We start from the raw sequence: 18,250 nt of genomic DNA, 5'->3' as shown, positions 1-18,250 counted from the left end.
CACTCTTTCTCTCTCTATCTTTCTGGTTCTTTGTTTAAATACTTTATCTTTTATTTTTTTTTTTGCAGCTTTTTTTTTCCCTTCTTACCTCAACTGTTTCTACTTTCTGTTCTAACACAAGCATCCACCATGGAACCCCAAACCAAACCCTAGAAACCGTTTCGTACCTAAAAACATCCCCCGTTAACCGAAAACGACACCGTTTTGCTCTCTTTGTAGAACCAAGCGGATAGGTAACGAATTATTTGTTAGTTTCGAAAAGCCATCAACTTCGACACCAATTTTTCGTTTCTTTGTTCGATTTTTTACCCTAACAACCCCTTTTATTTCGCAATCTATTGTTCTCTTGTGGATCATCTGATTCTGTCAGTGTTTTGGGGGAAAATGACATCTTTGAGTAGGGAATTGGTGTTTTTGATTCTTCAATTTCTCGAGGAAGAGAAATTTAAGGAAACTGTTCACAAGTAAGCCCTTTCTCTTTCACTCTTACTTTCTGCATTTCAGTTTAATATATTTATTTATTTATTTATTTATTTATTTATCATTATTATTATTATTATTATTTTTTATTTAATGGTGTTGTTTGATTGTTGTGTGCTAATTATGTTAAATTGAAAATGTGGTTGTTCTGAATTTGATTTAATTTAAGGTTGGAGCAAGAATCTGGTTTCCTCTTCAATATGAAGTATTTTGAAGAGAAAGCACTGGCTGGAGAATGGGACGAGGTTGAGAAGTACTTATCTGGGTTTATAAAAGTTGATGACAATAGATATTCAATGAAAACATTTTTTGAGATCAGGAAGCAGAAATATCTTGAAGCCCTTGACAGGTTTGTTTTTTAATCATTAAGATTCTTGAGTCTATTGTTTTTTTTTTTTTGTTATCCTGTATCTGTTATTATAAGGTCTACATGTTATTTATATTTCTCGTTCAGTTGTTTGATTTTTGTTGTTTGTATTCAGGAATGACAAAGTGAAGGCTGTTGAAATACTGGTGAATGATTTAAAAGTTTTTTCATCATTTAATGAAGAGCTATTCAAAGAAATTACACAGCTTTTAACCCTTGACAACTTCAGGTACTTTGGTTTTTAATGAGTGAGTAGTGAAACCTGAGAGGTATATTTTTTTTAATTAGGGGTTTTTGATTGAATGCAGGGAAAATGAACAATTGTCAAAGTATGGTGATACCAAATCGGCTCGAAACATAATGCTCTTAGAGCTTAAGAAACTGATAGAAGCCAATCCTCTCTTTAGAGATAAGCTTGTGTTCCCTTCATTGAGAGCGTCAAGGTTACGAACGCTGATTAATCAAAGGTAAGATTGCTGGTTATGTTCAACCTCTACTTCTGATGAGATAGAATACACAATGATTATGCAATTTGCTTACTGATTTAACTCTTGATATACTCACATGGTACCTGATTTCATCCACCAATGACATCATCTATTGTTTCTAGCTTTATTAATCGTATCTTTCTCGGTTAACTCTTGTTCATGTTCGCTATTCAGTTTGAATTGGCAACACCAGCTGTGCAAGAGTCCAAAGCCAAATCCAGACATCAAAACTTTATTCACTGACCACACCTGTTCCCCTTCAAACGGAGCTCGTGCACCTACTCCTGTCAATCTTCCTGTAACAGCTGTTGCAAAGCCTTCATCTTATGTTCCACTTGGAGTACATAGTGGAGTAAGGCCTTTTTCTTGTTTCGTTTTCTGAAATTTCAGTTCTCACACCGATAGTTATCTAATAATAATTATCTTGGGACAATTTGTTGTTACTTATGTATGTGCAGCCATTTCCACCAGCCCCAACAGCTGCTAATGTTAATGCTTTAGCGGGATGGATGGTGAACCCGAATCCTTCTTCATCAATTCAACCACCTTCACTTGCTGCTTCGTCATTGGCTGGTCCACCAAATCAAGGTATAGTAGTTTTTTTGTCATGCACTGTAGGGTACTGAAGTGCATATATTGTTTTAACTTTATATTTTCTTTTGTTTTATTGAATCATTGAAATAGTTGCAGAGCTAGTGTAGTCGTACAATTGTCTATTTTCTCACCCACAGTCGGAGTATAATCTTTTAATGTTTGCTTTAGTCTCTGAATTTCCAACTTCACTCATTACTCAATTTTTTGCAGTCTCTGTTTTGAAGCATCCGAGAACACCTTCCACTCTTGGAATGATGGACTATCAAAATACCGATCATGAGCAACTAATGAAACGTTTGCGGTCAGCACAATCTGTTGACGAGGTACTGACACAGTGTTGCAGCATGCTTTATTTTCCATGTAATTGCCTTGCTATAATTGCAACACTCATAATCTGTGCAGGTTACTTATCCGGCGCCACCCCAACAAGCCTCTTCTTGGTCACTTGACGAGCTTCCTAGAACTGTGGTTTGTACCTTACATCAAGGATCAACAGTGACAAGCATGGATTTTCATCCTTCCCTTCATTCTTTACTTGCTGGTAGGTTGAAATAAACTGGTATATTCTTGTAGTATTAAGTCGTTTAGTCGCTATATACTGATTTTGGATAATCATTTCTGAAACAGTTGGTTGCGCAAATGGTGACATTTCACTCTGGGAAGCAGGGTTGAGAGAGAGGCTGATATCAAAACCTTTCAAAATAAAGGACACTGCTGCTTGTTCTGTGTTTTTTCAGGTTTATAACGTTATTCAAATAATTGATTATATAAAATGTTTGTTGAGGCATAAAGAAAACACAAAAAGAGCAGTAAAGGGATGAATGTTTTAACAGTTAGAGATGCTAGTGTTTTTGTGTGTGTAGAAAACTAGACCAATGGGGTAAATAACAAAATTATCTTATTCAAGTCTTGTAACTGATACTCTTGTGTAGGCTGCAATTGTTAAGGATGCATCTATATCCGTCACCCGTGTATCATGGAGTCCCGATGGAAATCTTTTTGGTATGTGTCTATGTGCTGTAGGGATCTTTGGCTTCTGTTTGTTTCATTATACTGGTTTATAATAAGTTTTCCCTTATTTTCAGGGGTTGCTTTCACAAAACATTTGATTCATTTGTATGCTTATCAAGGACCTAATGATCTAAGGCAGACTTTGGAGGCATGTTCAGATCATTCTCTAATATAAAGTTTTTGTAATTGGTACATGTTTTCCTTTTCTTTTTTTGGTGACACTGGATGATGTCTTGACGTTGTTTCAGATTGATGCTCATGTGGGTGGTGTTAATGACTTGGCATTTTCTTATCCAAACAAACAACTTTGCGTTGTAACTTGTGGAGACGATAAGTTAATTAAGGTGACAGAAAAAATTCCTATCTATAACATCTTTTACCATATGAATGTATCCTTGATTACTAAGTTTGAGGACTGTGACAGGTGTGGGATTTGACTGGACGAAAGCTCTTTCATTTTGAAGGTCATGAAGCACCGGTTTATTCTGTTTGTCCTCATCAGAAGGAAAATATCCAGGTAAAAATCTCCACACACAAAGGTTGGATTTTTATTATTGCTAATGGTTAGATTGAGGCTTGTTCCTTGACTGCCGACTAGTGTCAAAATTTTTTGTTCTGTTCAAGCATATTTTTGTTATATTATCATTGGGACCTTCCATCTCAGTATATGAAACCAAAAGGATTTTTCATTTACAGACAGACGTAATATAATAATCTTTATGATTGGATTTGGCAATTCGACTGCAGGATGATGCGAATTAATCTTCTGTCACGAACATTTTTCCTGTCGATTGTTGGTTACTTTAACATTTTTGTGTAACTATACTCTGAATTTTAACTTCTGTTGTCAATCTGTAAAGTTGATTCGATATAAGGGGAGGCTGCAGCTTTCTTATATCAGGGGTTAACGGGAAAAAAATATGACATATTTATGCAGTTTATATTTTCTACTGCTGTTGATGGAAAAATCAAAGCCTGGTTGTATGATAACATGGGATCCAGAGTTGACTATGATGCTCCTGGACAATGGTGCACCACAATGCTCTATAGTGCTGATGGAAGTAGGTAAGAAATGAATTAGACTATTTGAAATTTACTTGATAATCTCGTTCATTTCTTTATTCTTTCATTTTTCTCACTCATATATGTTAAAATTATTATTTGTAAATTGTAACTGCTCTTTTTTTATTTTAGATTGTTTTCATGTGGGACAAGTAAGGAGGGGGATTCTTTCCTAGTTGAATGGAATGAAAGTGAAGGTGCGCTAAAGAGAACGTATTCTGGGTTTAGAAAAAAATCTCCCGGTGTTGTGCAATTTGACACAACAAAGAACCGCTTCTTGGCTGCTGGTGAAGATAACCAGATTAAGTTTTGGGATATGGACAATGTCAACGTTTTGACAAGTACAGATGCCGAGGGTGGTCTTCCTGTAAGTATTACTTGTACTTTTCATATTTTAGTGCATTTTTGGAATGAAATGTTTGACATGGTTGATACCTTGCATCAGAGTCTCCCTCGTTTGAGGTTCAATAAGGATGGAAATCTGCTCGCTGTTACTACATCAGATGGTGGTTTAAAAGTCCTTGCTGATACTGATGGCATGAAGTATTTAAGAGCTGTTGAAGCTCGGTCTTACGAAGCATCTAAAGTGCAGATGGAGACAAAGGTTTTTATACTTTACCCAATATCATTTGATTGCTTTATGATGTCCAGAAATTGACTTTTTTCGATATCGTTGAATTAGGTGTCTGGGTCTTCTATGGTTGCAAATATGAATCAGCACATCAATAAAGTAGAACGTGTCGACAGAAGCTCTCCTGCTGCACCACTGCCTATCCTTGTATGCAATTATTATCAATTAGAGTGGATACTGCCATATTGGCACTTATTTTTAGATTTTTAACTTTTTTGGTGATGAAACATGTTAGAATAAACCTAATATTACAAATTATGCAAATTTTTCTTTTTCGAGGAAACCTCGCTCGCTATTCATAGTTTTCTGTTGCAGTTCTGGTTTGTTTGACAATTTTGTATGCAACTGACTCATTTGTTATTCGTTCCAGAATGGAGTTGATTCTATGACCAGAAGCATGGAGAAGAAAAGAAGTTTGGACGATATAGCTGAAAATTCTAAAACTTGCGAACTGACAGAAATAGTTGACCCTGTTCATTGTCGAGTAGTTACTCTACCGGATAGTAGTGACCCTACTAATAAGGTATTCCCTACCCTTTTCTTTTCTTGAAAAGGTTTTTGTTCTTATTTAGTACATTTTATTGAGGCAAAAGTTTTATACATCTATAGGTTATTCGTCTTCTTTACACCAATTCTGGGACTGGCCTTCTGGCTCTTGGTGCGAAAGGGATTCAGAAGCTTTGGAAATGGAGCCGAAATGAACAGAATCCCACTGGAAAGGTGATTTTGTGCTTTACTTTATTATACCATATTATTTCCTACATATCCTGATATCTGTTTAGCTTATGATACGGTTTGCATGAGCGCACACATGTACTCATTTAAATATTTCTGATTTATTTTTCTGTGGGTTTTAAAGGCTACGACTAGTGTTGTTCCCCAACATTGGCAACCAAATAATGGTCTTCTCATGACTAATGATGTCCCAGACAATTCTGAAGAAGCAGTTCCTTGTATTGCACTCTCAAAGAATGATTCTTATGTCATGTCTGCCTGTGGAGGAAAAATTTCACTTTTCAACATGATGACTTTTAAGGTAACTTGACAATTATAGTATGTGACATACCTCGTAGCTTCTATTCAGCTGTTTATCAATACTTGTGAGTTGTTACAAATTATTATTGCTGTGTTTCAGGTAATGGCAACTTTTATGTCGCCACCCCCGTCTTCAACGTTTCTTGTGTTTCATCCTCAAGACAATAATATCATTGCAATTGGAATGGAAGATGCAACCATTCATTTTTACAATGTTAGGGTGGATGAGGTAATTACTTAAAAGCAGTCCTTTAAATTTTGTAATTGTTTTAAGAATCATATTGTGATGTGACCCTCTCTGCTTTTAGGTCAAATATAAATTGAAGGGTCACCAGAAGCGTATTACTGGTTTAGCTTTTTCAACTCACCTAAACGTCTTGGTTTCGTCCTCCGCCGATGCTCAGGTATGTTTGACCACGAATTCCGCAATTATTTTTTTCACTTACATGTAAATGTTTTATTTGGGTGTCTGCGATTTCCTCAACTTTTAACTACTATTGGAGTTTTTTCTTCAATTTCCCATCTATTGCACTATTTCATACTTCTTGATTGCAACCATTTTTTATATTTTTCATAGCTTTGCTTTTGGCGTATTGATTCATGGGATAAGAAGAAAACACTACCAATTCAAATGCCAGCAGGAAGAGCACCTGTCGGTGATACTCGAGTATATTTCCACTCTGATCAAGTGCACTTACTGGTATGCCATGAATCACAGCTAGCGTTATATGATGCTTCAAAAATGGAACTCATTCGGCAGGTAAGTTGATACCTCTCTCTCCGAAGTTAATAACTAATATTAGAAAGAGCAAGTTACTACCTTACATTTTTTATACACTCTTCCGAACTCCTTTATGGGTGAATTTGTAAAAAATTAAGTATACTCTATTTTTAGTGGTATCTGTATAGAATTCACCTAATATAGTTTGTGAGGAAGAGTGTGTTGCTAACATTTCTCTGATATAAAACCTCTAAATATAACTCCTAAATTTTCTATTCCTGGTGAATGAATTAGTAACTTCTGTTTGTCTGGATTCTAGTGGGTCCCACAAGATGGATTGTCTACTTCCATATCCTCTGCAACATATTCCTGCAATAGCCAACTAGTTTATGCTGCTTTCACTGATGGAAATATCGGAGTATTCGATGCTGACAGCCTGAGACTAAGATGTCGTATAGCTTCGTCGGCGTACCTACACCAGTCATCGTCAAATAGGTATTTAACACATTTCATCATGTGTCTTGCAAAGTTATGTGATAAACATCCTCATAAAAGACGCCTTTCATTAGCTGCTTATAGTTTTGCCTTACTAGACTTAAGCTTTTAAAACTTCAGTTGACATTTATTTTTAGAACATCAATATATGTTTCTTGTTGCATATGAGTGTACTGAGACTCCGCACATGATTCTTTGGCCTATTTCTTCAAGAATAATCCTTAACCGTGGTTTGCTTTGTTTTGTGCAGCCAAAATATATACCCTTTTGTTATTGCAGCACACCCACAGGAGCCAAATCAATTTGCAGTTGGAATGTCAGATGGATCTATTAAGGTGATAGAGCCCTTAGAGTCAAATGGGAGATGGGGAGTTTCAGCATCTGTTGATAATAGGACAACCTCACCATCAATTACTAACAACTCAAATTCTGAGCAGCTTCAAAGATGATTCATATACATTATTTAAAGTCACATTTGTGTAAAAAAAAGAATAGTAAACTGTTTTTGTTCAGTGTTTCTTTATTTTGTGACATTGTTTGGGTAAGCCTATTTATGGTTTGGTAAAGATGTTACAACTTTTGCACAGAACACATGCGTTTTATTTTCCTATAAAGATGCTAATTAGGTGCATGGTCAATTTCTTTGATGCTGGCAAATTACTAAATTTCATCCAATTTTGGCATCAATTGTAACTATTATTACCCATTCAAAACTGGAAAATGCTAGTCTCTGGCATGGATATAAGACCTCTTTGATATTATTTATTGACATAAAATAAATATTTGTGAGAACTTTCTAAAAAGCTTATGGATGTAGCTTGTGATATGCCTACAAGTTAGTTTTTAGTTTATTTTTATAAATTTTTATGAATACATAATATAGTTTATATGAAAACAATTTAATTTTTTTTTTAATTGTGGAAATAATTTATACATAAGCATTTGTGATAAACACTTATACAATAAAGTGTGTTTAAGTAAACTGTTTATTCAAACATTGCCATAATGTGGTTAAGATGCACATTATTATGAGTGAAAAATAATGAACATCAAGCAATATCATGTTAGGTGCATGTATAATCCACTCATTTGAGATTGCAGTGTGGAAATTAAAGATATATAGGATTCCACATGGTTCTCTCTCAAATTTGTGGAGTAATCAGCGGGTAAGCAAGTCTATTGCAAGCTCAATCAAACATAATTATCGATATATTTGCCTTGAAAGTTAAGGGTAGGTCATGTAGAAAATCAGTGTTTTTTTTATAAATTTATTTATTTTATTTTTGGCATCTCACAAGTCACAAGTCTTGGTAGATTTTGGTGGGGTCCAAGATAGATAGATGTTGTATTTTTGTTTACATGTATGCGGCAGAGTTAAAACATTTCCCTCTCAAGTAATAAATGTTAAGACATCTGAGATTAAATCTCTATCTATATGATATGAGCACCACCACATAGTTATAGTGCATGTTGATGTGGTCCTATAAGTAATGTACAAATGTTTTTTTATTTTTTAATGAGAATAATGCTAATCAATTAATGAGAATATAGCTATACCTGAAAGGTAACCTCATCCTTTTGTAAAGCTAATTTTTGTCCACGTAAACTACGTTGACTGCAAACAGAGGAATTATGAGTTTATAGCCTACCATATCATTACTCTTTAGGGTATTTAGGCATGTTTTGAATTTGGGATTTAGAGGAGAGGATTTTATGGAGTTAAGATTTTTTTTAAAAGGTCATGATAGTATGTCTCGTAGGCACATAAATAATAATTATATTTTAAAAAATCAGAATACATAGTTTTCAAAAAAATAAAATGTACAATTTTTACTACAAAATTTCTACTATTAATATACTAACAAGTGTTTAAAAATACATGTTAGCATTTCCTTTTTAAACAAGTTAAAAGAATAATACATAAATATATAACATATTAATTATATTTATATTTAATTTATCTCTATAAATATTTTATATTTTCATCAATTTTGACGAAACCAATTTATTAATTTATTTCTACAAGTAAAGTAGAGGTTTTTTTGTAACAATTTTTATTTTACGAGTTTATAACATTTTTTCACTAGCTAATAGTATTTTTTGAGATGATATTATTTCAATTATTAATTATAACCAACACTTTAAATTTAAGCTTCTAGTTTATCCACCATCGATTATGTTCTTCTGCTACATGTTTATACTATACATGTTTTTATGTTCTTCTGCTATCAGTTTATATATATACTATCTATTATTTTTCAATCAAATAAAGCTTTAATTTTCTTTGAATTTATTTATTGCAACAAAAACAAAAACTACGTATTTGTACATTTATTTAGTGTCTAAAGTCGAATAATTAAGCTGAGAACGAAAAGAATCTCCATATTTAGATACCATAGATACCATAATTATTGCTTTTACCAAATACTTTGGTAAGTAATAATAATGAAAAAAATACGAGTGGAAATGTTTGGTTGAGCTATGTAGTATAGTAGAGTTTCTAGATTTGGCTTGGTGTATGATCTTCTTTATGATTATATTGGCAAAGAAGGATTTAGTCCCTAGCATGGCATGTGGTTTTTCCGGACATAAAGCTCAGTTTGTAATGTGTCTTTTGGTTTTAACTCCAAAAAGAAATGGCACACATGCACATAACAGTGACATCAAATGACCTTAATAAGGGGGGCCTTGTTTCTTCCATCTATATAATAATATATGATTCAAATGTCTTGTTTGTGTGGACTTGCTTATATTGGCCCCATAATAACCCCCTTATTCCTCCTCCTATCCTCATTTTTTGTATTTCCCCACTTGTCTTGTCACTTAATGGAAATTACGTCCTCTCTTCCATTTTTGAAAATTGGGACTATTGGTAGTTAGAGATTTGTTATTTTAACTAAAATTGAGACGAAAATCCAATATGACTAGTCACTGTATTGTTGAGTTGATGTTTTGTTATATTGTGCACTTTATGATTAATGAAATACATTGAGTTTGTTTTAATAAATAAAAAAATCAATATTAGTGAATTCATATTAGACAACGTTGAAATATAAAACATTTTCTCAAGAGATTGAAGTTTCATTCCGTGAATCAATGTAATTTAATCACAACTAAAGAACTTCACAACACCCATTAGCAAACACGGTGATGCAAATAATTGAACTTTTTTTAGTTTTGAATGAAAAAACAAAAAAGTAATGGGAAAGATAATTTTTCTTCAGTATATAGTAGTATTGATGACAAATACTAACAAAGACCATAAGATATTTGTTAAGAAATTAAACACAAAAGTATTTTATTTGAAATATATTGAATGTTGTATTTTAAATTTTATAAAAAGTTAAATTTTGTTATTTTTAATACAAATATTATTTTTTTCTTAATCAGCATATCCTTAGGATAAAGGACACTTACTACCAAACCATATAAAGCTTAACTTGACAAAAGTAAACAGCTTAATGAAGACTTTAATTTGGCGTGTTGCTCGAGCCAAGCCCCCTACTAGCTTGTAGCTACTACACCACATGGTACCCCTGCATTAGCTCAAATGTTCAATTCTGAGTAAATGTATATGTTTTTTTTTTTTTTTTTTTTTTTAACAATGTCTCGCATATTAAATAATTAAAATGTTGGTTTGCTTGATATTAGAGATATAAAATTAGTTATAAATTAATTATTTTAATTTAGATATTTAAATTTTATTATATGTATTATTATAATCATTTTTATTATTTAATTAATTTAAAAATTAATTATATTTTATATTTAATATTAATATTTTATATATTTTATTAGTAAATTAATTTTAAAGTAAAAATAATAATTTATTAAGTTGGTATAAAATTTAAGCTTTTCAAACTACTCTACATTTAGGTTTAAAAAAACTACTCTCTTTTAGGTTTAAAAAAAATCGGTCTACATTATTATTGTAAAAAAAAAAGCATACTGGTTATTCAGTTTCATTTTTATTTTCATTAAATAAAATCTTTTAGAAAATTAAATAAAAAAAGGTAGTTTGAAGAATATAATTATCATTAATTAATTAGTTAGTCTAAATGAAATCTATTTTATTAGAATCATTTATTTTTTATATTGTGGATATATATACACACTATATATCGACACCGTATGTTAAAAAAAATTATTTGAGTCTATACTCTGTTTGTGTTAACCAATATACGATGTTTGTTAATGTAAAAAAAAAGTAACTTTAACTAGGTAAAAAATCCACAAATATTTTTGGAGAAAATGGTCTCTATAATAATATAATATGGTCATGATATGTGGAGTAAGGTTGTTTGTGAGTCTGCGTGATCCGTTCAATCAATAACCAACTTAATTAACTCGAATTTTGCCCAAACTGGTTCAAGATTATGTTGAACCTGTTCATATCCTACGTAGTTTTGTTTGAATGATAAATTTATTTATTATTTCCCGTCCACAAACACAATTCTTTAAAAATATTTGTTATTTTTTCAAAAGTATTTCACATTTAAGTGTTAAAAGTTTATTGTAGACTTCGGTTTAAAATTTTCATCAAATAAAATGTAATTTAATGATATAGTTTATATGTTAACAACAATCACGAGTACAAATATTTAAGCATACCATATCATATTAAGATATAAAATTTATTATAAAACACCCACCATAATTATATTATACAAGTATACATGGGACAAAAACGTATAGCACAATCAATTATTTAAAAGTGATTATTTACAAATCAATTAATTAAAAAATAAATATGTATTTGATCATTAGTGTGTCTATTGATATTTTTTACATTAAGTATGCATAAGAAAAAATGTCAGTCTCTAATCAATTAGTTAAACATAGACGTTTATGAATCAATTAATTATGAGAAAAAGATGCAATTGGTTATTAGCGTATCTCTTAAAAATATTTTTAGTTAAAAATAAATATTATATTAATTATAATTTATTATACAAATTATATGCATAACAAATAATTTTCATTGATTAATTTTCTAAAAGACGGTCATTTATAAATCAATTAATTGAAAAATAAACGAGTACTTGATTATTTGTGTGGTTTTTTAATATCTATATACTACATAAGTGGAAATTATAAAAAATAATATTAAATATATAAATTATATATTATAATTAAATATAAATTTTGACAAAAATAAGTAAATTATACATGTTTTTTTCATGCAATTGCCATATGTGATAAAACATTAATTTTAATCAAATTTATTTTTGTGACTTATTTATAATTTTGTAGGTTTTTTTTTATTGGGATTTTTTATATATTTTATACACACTACATATATTTGTCACTTTAAATACATTTTTAAATTATCATACATACTATATACGCACCGAATAAATATTTGTCAATTATGTATGCAATAAAAAAAAAATTAAATTTGAGCAAATCATAGTATAATATTTTTTTTTTTTTGTCTTAGATGCATCGATAAATACCATTTGAAAACTAACACATATAAAGAGGAGATCTAAATTCATACTCAAGTAAACATAAAAAATATCCAATATAATAATATCAATATAATTAATTGAGTTATATTTTTTACAGACAAATACCACATAATAATTATTATAATATTTTATAAACAATTATATTGATAACAAAATTATTGCTTTGAATTTTTTTATTAATTAGATGGTTTTAAAGATTACTATAACCATTATTGATATTTAATTTTTTCTGCATATTTTCTTGAATTTAATTCATGTATATTATCAATATAAAAAGTTTATGCTATTATCAATTAATCATAATATTAAATCATTACAAATATTTATCTTTTATTATAACAATTTTTAATACTAATAATATCAATATTTATTTGAAGTAACAATAGATTATAATGAAACTCTATTCTCTTATTAAATATGTTATCTAGATTACTTTTTTATATTGTGTACCTTATTATGCTCACAATATTTGTTTTTTCTGCCATAATACACTCATATTGAAAGAGTAAAGTAATGGCATTGACAAGTACGGGATCAATTAAAATCATTTAATCTGGTTCTCATAGTCTTTTCAATCTATAAATTTCAATATTACTAAATTAGATTTTGAATTTAAATCTGATATTTTGTAACTATATAAATTAATTATAGTAGTATTAATTATTTTTTATAAAATATTCATTCAATTTTATAATAAATGTCACTATATTTTTTAATACATTACAAAAAAAATCTTAAATGATATTTGTCGTGAGAGACAGAAGAAAAAGTGTTTACTCTAAAAAAACAAAGTTATATGATAAGAAGACTCTAATATATACTCCAGTGCTCTGTTACGTGAAGTGATTGACAACACGCCAGGCTAGCATCAGTGCCATGATTGATGTGGTCCCCACTCTCCCTTATGTTCTGTCCTTCCCACATGCACTTCCTCATTATTATTCCCTTTCTTATTCTTTCTCACATCTCTTTCTTTGTCTTTCTCCATATATAAATAATAAATACCACTTCATAAATAAATAAATCTCATGTTTTTTAATCAGCATAATCACCACGTTTAATTTATTAATTTTGATTTTGTTATGTTAAACAAAGCTTATGTTTTGTAGAATATATTTTATTTCTATAATTGATTTTAATACAAAGTTATAATTTATAATTTTTGAATTTATTATTTTTTAAATTTATTATTTAATTCACTTTTTATATTCAAACAAAAAGTGTTTTATATTCAATTAATTTTTAATTAAAATTATTTTTAATTACTACAATAATAAACACATGCTAAAATCTTACCGAGATCAATAAATCCTCTTTGAACTCTCACACATAGTTCTTCGTTACAAAAAAAATAATTTTGAAATGTTTTTTTTAAATATAATAAAATTGCACATTTTAAAATATATTTATTACTTATTTTATTTTTATACCTTTATTTCATATTTAATAACAAACATCTGTCCCGTACAAAATATAATTGTACATCACAATTTCTCAAAACAATTAAATATAAGATATTTTTTAGATTATCATAATAAATTTATAATATTAAATGATTACACCAAACTGTGTATTTTTTTTCTTCCTCTTGTATAAAGAACCTGAGAAACTACCATCTAACAATTCTCACGTAGCACCAAATTATCGTTAGTATAGGTGATTGGTACAAAGTGTATATGTGTTATAAATTTTATAATACTGAATTTAATTTCTGCTCATAAAAAACGCAACACCAAATTAAGCATTTTTTTCTTCAATTTTTTATTTGAGAACTTTTATATTATTTTCATAACACATGATATTAGCTACGAATATTAGTTTATTTAATAGATATATTAAGAGATAAAATTTAATAAATCATATGATAAATTTATTGATTAAGTTTATCTTATCCTACGGTTGTAGTTATAATTATTATCATAAATATAACTATGTTGTTTTTATAAAGTATAGTTTAAAATATATAAAATGGAAATTTAATAAAATATAAATATAAATAAAAAACAATATAATTTGATAAAAATTTAAGCTGCTAGTAGTTAATTTGAAAAATATATGTATGATGTATGACAAGCGTAGTTTTATTATTGTGAATAATCTAACAAATTGTTATTTAAAATTATAAATTTTTTAATATTAATTTAAATTTTTAAAATAAATATAACTTTTTTGTAAGGGTAGTTTTTTCATTTAGAGATAATAGATTTCACATTATTGAACTTATCCAACAAATAAAATATAATTATTTAATTATCCACGATATTGTTTAAATTGAAATTATTTATTTAATAACGTTAATGATTTTTAAAAAATGTAAATTCATTCAATAGTTATTAAATTTTTGTAGTATTTTATTTTTATTTTTAAAGATATTGTCTAAGTTTATTTAAAAACAAATATATATATATATATATAATTGTTTCACGTGTCATAATTTTTTTTATTAATTCACAATGACAATCTTGTCATATAAATATAATAATATTTATTTTATGAAAAAATATATTTTAAATATATAATTTGATAAAATAATATTAAACTATTTTTTTTATTATGCGTGTATTAAACACAAAATATAATAGCGTTAGCTTCTCACTATTATTTTATATCATTATCTTATTTTAGATTATATCTTATATATCAAATGAATTCTTATTGAATTGAATAAATAAATATTTTTTTAAAGAATAATTAGTATAATTTCATCTTAGTGGTTATTGATTTTTTTAACTAAATCAGTACACATTTGATTACTAGAATAATGAAGAAAAAAAAAATTGAATCAAATGGTTAACAAATTTGTTATCATTAACATTAAACAATGCCAATAATAAGATATAAAGACGACCAACAAAATAATAAATAAGACCAAAAACCAATGACAAATAAAATTAGTCTTTAACAAAAGAATATTGAGCAGTATGTGTGTATATATACGGTGTATACTAAAATTGAGACTTATGTAATAAAATACTGATTCAATTGGTTCGTATATTGATTTGGACCCTTTAACCACTATTAGGGATCAATCATATTTGATATTCTTAAAGAGCAATTTAATATTTTTAGTCTCAAATAGGTTGACCTTGATTTTTGTTGAATTCAATTTGGATATTTACGATAATAATAAAGGAGGGTCATTCATTGTTATTCAATAAAACAAAATCCTTGTACTTATTAAAAATATAGATGTTTGCTATCGTAAATTTCCTTAAAGAAAAATACGATTTCATTATTATTTAGATTTTTTAAGATTATTTATAGTCATTTTAGAAACAAAATTTTAAAATATTTTATGTTTTAAAATAACTATTTTCAATTTTTTGACAAAAAAAAAAATCATTATTATACTGAACCTTGATGGTTTATAACATTATTATAAAATAAATAATTTTTTAATAATTATTTAACACAAACATCTTTCAATAGAAAAGAAATTGAGATTGATTCTTTGAAGATCAATGAAGTTCATAAGACCTAAACTTATACAAAGACGCTAATTATTCCGGTTAAAAAGTTTGAGACTACTGTTCAAGAGTCAAAGACACTAATTACTCTAGTAAAAATAATTATCTTTATATATTTAAAGTTCTAGAATTTATCTATTATTTTTTTTACATTAATTTATTAAGTAAGTCTTCCTTAAAAATAAAAAAAAAATGTTTAGGTATTCAAAATATTTCTTATTTATGTTTTGTTAATTTTATTAAAATAAAAAAAACTTAAAAAAATATTTAAAGAAACACAAATTCACAAACATACATTTCAATATAAATATATCTACCGAGGAATTCAAAAGAGTTCAAATTCAATTATTAACAAATATTTTTTTAATTAAATTTTATTTACATTTTCATTAAACTTCAAATTACCAAATTCGACTTATCTAGAAGAATTTAAATTCGAATATTAATAAAAAAAGTTATAGTCAAACTAATTTACATTCGATTAAAGGTCCATTTCCATAGTTTTTTTTATAATAAAAAACATATAAATTATATGGGCAGATGTCCTAGGTGAAGTGATCATTAATCCTCTCCTCTACTGTCATTTACATGATTAATGCTTATATTATAATATTCATTCATATATATTCACTCTCTTGCATAAACTTCTCTCTCTCTCTCCCTCCTCTGCCTTCTTCTTCATCATCTCTCTCTCTCTCAGCCTCTGCAGTTTTTCCTTTTTGGGTTCTTTCTTCCTGCTTCAATCTCTTTTCTCCCTATTGTCAGACCCTTTGACCCGTGAACATGCTAGTACGTACGTTTCTCTGCTTGATTTTATTGTTTTTTAATTTTTCTTTTCGGTTTATAACTGTGAACCAAATTTCATTTCAAACTTCAACTATTTATTTCGTTCATGTGTATTTGTGTTCCATTTATTTATATATAATAAGGGTTCACTTCTCTGCTATTTTATTTTATTCTATTCTATTTGCTTTTGTTCTTGTTCTTCTTCCTTTCATAGTCAACAATAGTCACTACTCAAATTCTATATATATATATATGATCTGATGATAAACTTCCAAACTTTTATTTCACTTAGCGCTCTTCAAAATTATTAATCATTTTAATTCCTGAATATTGCCTTTATTCATTGATTTTGCTATGAATTCCTTCATTTTTCTGCTATATTGTTGCCTTAAGAATCAACTGAAATAAATTATTTTTGATAAATGATGGAATCAATATTCTTTACCTCCTTGTTGTCAAATAGCAATTATATCGGCACTACAACATAGCAGAATTTAAAAAAGTATACTGTGTTGTCAAAATGCCGCTAAAGCAGGGCTCCACAATTTTCTGCCAACTACAATTGACAACATTGCTTTATCTCTAATGTCTATGAAATAGTATTGTATAATAAAGATATTTAATGAGGAAAATTCAATTGTTTAATTTTTAATTCATTTTCAGGTGGCATTGCTCTTGCTGGTGGCACTGAGCAATGAAGCAAGAGTACTGAATGGTGAAAGAGGTGATAGGCAGTGTGAGTTTAATCCAGCATTAAAGCCAAGACCTCATAGTGTCTCAATTTTGGAGTTTGGTGCAGTTGGTGATGGTAAAACATTGAACACTATTGCATTCCAGAATGCCATCTTCTATCTCAAATCATTTGCTGACAAAGGTGGTGCTCAACTATATGTACCCCCTGGAACATGGCTTACTCAGAGTTTCAATCTCACTAGCCATCTTACTCTCTTTCTGGAAAAAGGTGCTGTCATTATTGGATCTCAGGTATTTTGCCTTTGATTCTTTTTTTCACACTGGCTTTTGATTATTGTCTTTTATTATTTATGTATATATATAGTTACGTAGCAGAGACACTTCAGATTGAAGACATGTTTGGTGTCAGTGACTGAAACAATATTGACACACGTAGTTACATTCAATTACTTACTCATTTTTTTCCAAATTATTATCAATGTTGACTTGTCGGTGTCATGTCTAGTGTCAATGTTAGTGTTTCTATTATGCAGAGATATAGTACATATAACACACATTTCAATCTAGGGCTTAGGGTAGGTTTGGTTTCACTTTTGGATGAGTCAAAGTTAGTTCAACATGTATTGAATTGATTTTAACATATTTGAATATGTTCGATTATAATTGATTTGCCTCCAAAATTGATTCTAAGTTAATTGGAACTTTTGCCTCTACAATTGATTTTATCAGAATCAAACACACTCCTACTCCTTCTAAGAGTAGTGGTTTTTCTTAATTAGGCTTGGCTTTTTAATTGTCTTTCTTACTTGTTAGGATCCTTATCAATGGGATGTTGTCGATCCATTACCTTCTTATGGCCGAGGACTTGAAGTTCCTGGTGGAAGATATCAGAGCTTGATAAATGGATACATGTTACATGATGTGGTCATAACAGGTTTTTCTTTTCCCT

At 28.9% G+C, this 18,250-nt stretch overlaps 2 protein-coding genes across 2 annotated transcripts in view; both read left to right on the top strand.

Moving 5' to 3' along the window:
* Positions 1-6: 6 nt before the first annotated feature.
* Positions 7-7,522, top strand: LOC101513842 (topless-related protein 2). Its single transcript, XM_004508126.3, has 25 exons — positions 7-464; positions 650-829; positions 963-1,076; positions 1,156-1,314; positions 1,510-1,687; positions 1,794-1,923; positions 2,140-2,252; positions 2,332-2,470; positions 2,557-2,666; positions 2,862-2,931; positions 3,015-3,088; positions 3,189-3,284; positions 3,365-3,457; positions 3,878-4,005; positions 4,135-4,369; positions 4,448-4,606; positions 4,685-4,780; positions 5,004-5,156; positions 5,243-5,353; positions 5,493-5,669; positions 5,769-5,897; positions 5,977-6,072; positions 6,246-6,428; positions 6,709-6,884; positions 7,135-7,522. The coding sequence occupies exons 1-25, from the start codon at positions 385-387 to the stop codon at positions 7,331-7,333; spliced, it is 3,378 nt and encodes a 1,125-aa protein (XP_004508183.1). The 5' UTR covers positions 7-384; the 3' UTR covers positions 7,334-7,522.
* Positions 7,523-16,415: 8,893 nt separating this feature from the next.
* The window catches only part of LOC101513534 (probable polygalacturonase), a 3,640-nt gene continuing 1,805 nt past the window's right edge, over positions 16,416-18,250 (top strand). The window contains exons 1-3 of the mRNA XM_004508125.4: positions 16,416-16,611; positions 17,272-17,592; positions 18,115-18,235. Coding sequence (XP_004508182.1) covers positions 16,606-16,611; positions 17,272-17,592; positions 18,115-18,235 — 448 coding nt within the window. The 5' untranslated portion in view covers positions 16,416-16,605. The remainder of the gene's footprint in view (positions 16,612-17,271; positions 17,593-18,114; positions 18,236-18,250) is intronic.

The sequence above is a fragment of the Cicer arietinum genome, chromosome 7 (genome assembly GCF_000331145.2).
Source record: "Cicer arietinum cultivar CDC Frontier isolate Library 1 chromosome 7, Cicar.CDCFrontier_v2.0, whole genome shotgun sequence".
NCBI classification, from domain to species: domain Eukaryota; kingdom Viridiplantae; phylum Streptophyta; class Magnoliopsida; order Fabales; family Fabaceae; genus Cicer; species Cicer arietinum.
This window is presented reverse-complemented; position numbering and strand designations above follow the sequence as displayed.

Coding starts and splice junctions, on each gene's coding strand:
- LOC101513842 (XM_004508126.3), top strand. CDS start 385: ATGACATCTTTGAGTAGGGAATTGGTGTTTTTGATTCTTCAATTTCTC. Junction 2,253..2,331: donor CAGCACAATCTGTTGACGAG/GTACTGACACAG, acceptor TAATCTGTGCAG/GTTACTTATCCGGCGCCACC. Junction 6,429..6,708: donor AAATGGAACTCATTCGGCAG/GTAAGTTGATAC, acceptor TCTGGATTCTAG/TGGGTCCCACAAGATGGATT.